Source organism: Lates calcarifer, unplaced genomic scaffold, assembly GCF_001640805.2.
Source record: "Lates calcarifer isolate ASB-BC8 unplaced genomic scaffold, TLL_Latcal_v3 _unitig_4382_quiver_2758, whole genome shotgun sequence".
Classification (NCBI taxonomy): domain Eukaryota; kingdom Metazoa; phylum Chordata; class Actinopteri; family Centropomidae; genus Lates; species Lates calcarifer.
Window position 1 is genome coordinate 1 of NW_026116865.1, and position 6,702 is coordinate 6,702.

The following is a 6,702-nucleotide window of genomic DNA, read 5'->3' on the forward strand; positions in this document are numbered from 1 at the left end:
ATAAGAGGTTAATCCTAAACCATCTTTCGCTGTGACACGCAGTTCAAATGATGATGCTATTTCAAAATCCACGGCGGTGCACAATTTTAAATCACCCGTCTTCTGATCAATAGAAAACATTGACTTCACATCTTCTGAAATGCGTCCAAAATCATATGTAACGTCTCCATTTAGTCCCTCGTCTGCATCAGTAGCACTCACCGTCAGCACAACAGTACCTAATGGGGAGTTTTCAGGCAGACTGGCTTTATAAACGGCCTGGCTGAATACTGGGACGTTATCATTAGCATCCAGCACAGTAATGTGGATGACCACAGTACCTGACCTTTGAGGAGAACCACCATCCAGAGCTGTAAGAAGTAGACTGATTTCCCTTAAATTTTCACGGTCAAGCTCTTTGTTCAGCACAAGTTCCACAGAATTAGTATCTACGCCCAGAATAAAGTTATCATTCCTTTGCAGGTTGTACGTCTGAACTGAATATTTACCTATATCCGCATCATGTGCTTCTTCTATTGGAAACCGAGCACCCTTTACTGCCGATTCACTTATATCTATATGGATAATTCTTTATTAAATTGCGGAGAGTTATCATTTATATCTTGGACATGTATAGTTATGCGGTGCAATTCTAGTGGATTCTCTAGCATGAGCTCTTGTTTTAAAACGCAGGATGCTTTGTCTCCACATAGGCCTTCTCTGTCAATCCTCTCAGCAACAGTCAGGTCCCCGGTACGGAGGTTTACATCACAATAACGTTTGTCGTTTCCATCCGCATCAATGCGGGCCTTTCGAGCGGATAATGTGCTTGTTTCAAGACCCAAGTCTTTGGCGATATTTCCGATCACGGATCCAGGTCTCGTCTCCTCCGGAAAGAATAGTTTATATCTCCACTTGCACAATGCAAATAAAGAAGCAGTAAAGCAACGGCACAGCTTCGTAGCGTCAATCCCGCGATAGCCATCGTGTCGCCATCTGAAAGTCAACGTTTCGTCGTCGGTGTACAGAAACACAATCAGAAAATAGGTATTTAAACCAAAGTCACCACAATCCGAAGCAAAGTCTCTGCTTCTCTCGACAATAAACTGCAACACCTTAAAGTCACATTATGCGTCGACACAGTGGGTTGGTCCACGGACAGTGGGTGTATATGGACACACAAGCTACTACAGCTAGTGCATAGCGACATCGGTGAGACTCATCTATAAATTGCAGCAACTCTATGCAAGCAATACATTTATGAAAACAGACATCTATTGAGAGCCATACTGATTTAAAAGAGAAATGATGAAGTGAAATATCTGAGACATGTAGAGAGGATCCAACATTAAGAGCACTTCCAAACCAACAGCATTATTTCACTTGCCACCCCATGTTAAGCACTGCTAATTAGGTATGAAAAAACATCCCATTTGTCTGAACATTTATTACGTCTCTTTAAAAAAAAAAAAAGAGTATGTTAAGTTCAGCATTTAAAGGTTTCCGGAGATGCTATTAAAACTATCTACGACAACTGCTTTGTCCTAAAAATATAATATGTTTGTAAACAGTGGGCAAAACGACTACGTATGGAAAATAATCTATGCTGAAATAGTGAAGCAAATCACCAATTGCTTGAGGGATGTTTTTAAGTCTGGTGAGAAACTAAAGTTTCATTATGAACAAGAATTAAAAATGTGCAAGTTATTAAGGGCACAACAAGAACAAATTCTGATTTGAATGAAAGATGATAATTACTTTGCTCAGTTCCATTAAAATCTCTCACCGGCAGTTCAGTGTTAATAAAATCAAAAATGATGGGAAAAGAGTTAGATTTAATTGCAAAACTGAGCAGATATTGGAAACAAATTCATAATCATTCAAACACCAGCAAATGAATAATCACATAAATAGATGTAGACAAACGATTAATGATTTGTTTAATGTAAAAACTACAAAAATCTGAATACACTGTTGTACCATAGAAGGAGTAGATGTACAACATGAATGCCAGATGACCGATAAGACAATAAATTTTTCCGACGAAGTTAAATTAGTGTGTATGAGCAAAGACATTATCAACAATTAAGATGTTTTCAATTATTCAAAAAGCCAAAATGTCCTGTTAACATGGGGCAATAAAACCTTTTCAGAATCAAAGGAATCGGGAGTGAATGAACGGACCACGATTTAAAAATCAAAAGAAACACCTTAAAGAGTGTCCAAGTATCAAAAAATACAAATAAGCAAACCCCCAAGTTAATTAAGGACAACCACTGCACGGTGACTGTGCTGTTCATCTAATATTAGATGTATCACTGAGCTGGTGATATTGCAAAGAAACAATTGGGAATTCTTGTGGTAAAAATTCAGCATAACAGTAAATGAAATAATTACAACTATTTGTCTAAACACAAAAGCTCAAAATGAGCCTCACTTCTAACTACATTAAGTAGATGATTCTCTGATTTTTTTTAGGCTTGACCATATCAATATACATTTCACACTTCAGGTCACAAATCTGAAAAAGTGAGAAGTCGATAATGGGTCAAAAATGTGATGCTCTTACCTCTGGAGAAGCATCATGATCTCCAAAGGCATCAACAAAGTCTGAAGGACTTTTCCTCAGAGTCTGGTCTGCAGGCAGTGTGTTTGTCATTGTATGATGTCACAAACTTAAAGTCACTGGTTCTAGAACCTGTTGTCAGGTAGGCGTCATAATTGTAAGTGCTGCGTAAAGTTCCTGTGCCGTCAACATCTGCGTAATTAGGAGGGAGATAAGCGCTGGGGATGGCGACTGCTCCGTCAAACAACAGTCTGGGCTTTCTCCTACGACAAAACCTAACACCCAGGATGATGATAATGAAAGTCAGAAAAAATGTAGAGACGGAAACCAGCGCGATGATCAGATAAGAGGTCAGTTTGGAATTCTTCTCATCATAAGTAATATCCTTCAGTTCTGGCACCTCAGCCAAGTTATCAGAAATAAGTAAATACATGGAACAGGTGGCAGAGAGAGAGGGCTGTCCGTTATCTTTCACTGACACAATAAGGTTCTGTTTCATGCTGTCAGATTCAGAAATGTCCCGCTGTGTCCTGATCTCTCCGCTGTGGAGACCAATAGTGAAAAGTCCGGGATCACTCGATTTGACTATATGATAGGACAGCCAGGCGTTCTGTCCGGAGTCCGCGTCCACCGCTATCACTTTGGATACCAGAGAGCCTCCGTGTGCAGCTTTGGGGACCAGCTCGGTCATGAAGGAGTTGCCCTCCGGCCCGGGGTACAGTATCTGAGGAGAGTTGTCGTTCACATCCGATATAAAGACACTGACGGTCACGTTGCTGCTCAGAGGAGGAGAACCGTTGTCTCTGGCCATCACGTGGACTTTAAAGCTCCTGAACTGTTCATAATCAAACAACCTCACAGCGTGGATCACCCCCGTGTCTCTATTAACAGACAGATAGGAGGACACCGGGGCACCGTTCACCTCACCAGGTAACAGAGAATAAATCACTGTACCGTTTTGTCTCCAGTCGGGGTCTCGAGCACTGACGGAACATAAAGTGGAGCCAGGTTTGTTATTTTCTGTCACATATGCGCTGTAGGACTGTTCCTCAAACACAGGTGGGTTGTCGTTGATGTCAGCTACAGATAACTGAACAGTTTTAGAGGAGGACAGAGGTGGAGAGCCCTCGTCCGTGGCTGTGATTGTAATGTTGTAATCAGACACTAGTTCACGGTCCAGCTGTCCTGTGGTCACCAGAGAATAATAGTTTTTAATAGAAGGAACTAATTTAAAAGGAACATTTTGTTGAATAGAGCAGCGGACCTGTCTGTTATTCTCAGAGTCTCTGTCCTGCACGTTAATGATGCCCACCTCTGTGCCAGGTGACACGTTCTCAGATATGGGGTTAGACAGTGATTTCAAACTGATAGCAGGTGGGTTGTCATTCACATCTGTTATATCTAGAATTACTGTACAATATGAGGCAAGACCTGGTACGTCTTTCGCTCTGATTCGCAGTTCAATGGAGGTCTCAGTCTCATAATCAATAGACCCGATGACTCTTATCTCTCCTGTCTTATGATCAAGTGAGAACAAAGAGACATGGTCGTCGGATACATGATCAAAATTGTACGTAATATCACCATTGGGGCCCGTGTCTGCATCAGTAGCGCTCACTGCAAGAACTACAGTATCTACAGGAGAGTTTTCAGGCAGACTGGCTTTGTAAACGGTCTGGCTGAACACTGGGGCGTTATCATTAGCATCCAACACACTGACGTGAATGATCGCTGTACCTGATCTCTGTGGAGAACCACCATCTAAAGCTGTGAGAACTAAATTCAGTTCTTTCTCTTGTTCTCGGTCTAATTCTTTTACCAAAACCAATTCGGAGTGTTTCCGTCCGCTTCCATCTGTATCTACATTAATAGTGAAATGCTCATTATTTTGCAAATTGTAGCGCTGTACTGCATTTGTGCCGATATCGGCATCACGGGCTTCTGTGAGTAAGAATTTCGCTCCTTTCACGGCTGATTCTCTAATTTCAAATGAAATCAGGTCCTCACTAAACTGCGGGGCATTGTCGTTTATATCTTGTACATGAATACTGATGCGATGAAGCTCCAAAGGGTTTTCCAAAACAAGCTCCTCTTTTAAAACGCAAGTCGCCTTCTTACCACAAAGGCCTTCTCTGTCGATCCTGTCAGTAACAATCAAATCTCCGGTGCTCAGATTAATATCACAATACCGTTTGTCATTCCTGTCTGTGTCAATGCGAGCTTTACGCGAGGAAAGTGTAGCAGTCCCGAGGCCCAGATCTTTGCCTAAATTTCCAATCACAGACCCGCGTTTCATCTCTTCTGCAATAGAGTAGCTCACATCTCCATACACGAAATGCAGGGAGATGAAAAGGAAAACAACACAGTAGCGATTCATAGAAAATCCTCTGTATATTGTTGTTCTCATGGTCGGCCAGGCATTCATCTTCTCCTGGTCAGTTCTTTTAAAATAATCAAAGACTGATGTATTCCCCGTCATTAACTATCCGAATATCACCACGATGCAGGCCCTTTGTATCGTCCTTAACCGACTCTCACACCACCGCATCACAGTAACGCTTTACAATGGTGGAAAAAGAATGGGAGAAGCAACGGACAATTTCTTCCTTTGTTGGTGCACAGTGACACCAAGAGTTTCAATCCGTTATAGCACTGTAAGCTGAAACAAGTCGACAGCTTCACTATCTATTCCAAGGCATAAGATACTGCTATTCAGTCATTATTTCATTACTGTTCCAACACTGCCATATAGATTGTGTACTAGCCATAGTTACAACTATAAATGACAAAGTAACTGTTGTGACTGTCTTATCGGTAATATGACTGCTTTTTGTGTAGGGGCTCCGGTGTTGGAGCTTCATAAGCTGTCTGTAAAACAAATACCTTTAATATACAGTGTGTATTACTACAAAAGACACTGTACTCCTCTACTCAATGCTACTCAATGCTATATTTGAGTATTTATTGTAAAAGTGAATAATCCAGCACAGTTTAGTTTAAAGATGATCTAATGTGCACAGAGACTCTAACAAAGTGCATAGAAATGCAACAGAAAATTGTGCTAGAAACCAAAAACTACAGAGCATGAGGTTAAATAACAATGAAACACAATGAACAGCAAGCACACAATCCCATTACAAATACCAAAATCAAATATAAATCGTTTGTTTGAACTTGTTAAATAGACCACCTTATAAATAAAGCACAACAAAAATCATTATCCTTATCATACTGAATATAGGCCTATATTTAGAAAACAAATTATACCAAAATTAAACATTAATTCATTACACAATAACAATACTCGTATCCAATCTGATATTGAAGCTATTTAGTGACTTTATGAAAGGAGAGGATGAACCTCAACTGACACCAAATACATCTAATTTCATAGACAGCAACTTCAAAGCCAGAAAAATGTATTATTCTTTTGTGTGCGTGAAATGCATGATACACCAAGAGCCAAGGTCCCTCATCATGAAGTAACTAATGCATTTGCACTAAAGACATTAGTTTGACAGCACCTGCGCCATTCAGTGACTCAGTTTTCATTCCTAAATGATGCCATGTCATATTGTGCCTCACCAAGCACCAAGGTAAGAACTTTTTTTATATGACTTGGAGTTATTTGCCAAGAGAAACAAAGTAAAATGCTCCAACTCACACTAAATTGTGCTATCAAACAATTTTTTTAAGTTTATCTTTTCAACAGCAGTGTGTAGTACCTTAAAGTCCACCCAGTCACCAGATGAGAACAAGTGAAATTCAAGGTTGAAAGCCCACTTTTGAAATGCAGCATGTGTTGCTCTTAATTCGTTTACTCTGTTCCAAGGTACATTTCAATGCAAAACGTGCAGGAATAAGAACATTGCAGACTCCAGACTAAGGCCTCTCCACTCATTTGTAACATAAAGTCACTGACAGACAAACAAATATACTAGCAGTCAAAATGCAATCCACTTTGGCTAATTGCATCTGCAACAATATGATGTATGACTGAAGTGACAGAGGAACCAGAGAAAATAAATGACCCAGTTTATTTCAACAAGAGACAAATTATTTCATACAGCTTTGTACCTTTCACCTTTCCTTCTCAGCCACTATGGACACAAACACATACACTAGATGGAACAGGAAAGTGTCAACCAAACATATTT

General features: G+C 40.2%; 1 protein-coding gene and 1 pseudogene across 1 annotated transcript; both read right to left on the bottom strand.

Moving 5' to 3' along the window:
* Window positions 1-20: 20 nt before the first annotated feature.
* LOC108899115 (protocadherin gamma-C3-like) lies at window positions 21-964 on the bottom strand (annotated as a pseudogene).
* A 1,459-nt stretch (window positions 965-2,423) lies between these two features.
* On the bottom strand, window positions 2,424-5,077 carry LOC108899117 (protocadherin beta-16-like). The gene is given in 2 exon segments (XM_051068363.1): window positions 2,424-2,632; window positions 2,634-5,077. Coding segments are annotated over 2 exon segments (2,496 nt in total). The 5' UTR covers window positions 5,025-5,077; the 3' UTR covers window positions 2,424-2,527.
* Window positions 5,078-6,702: the final 1,625 nt, after the last annotated feature.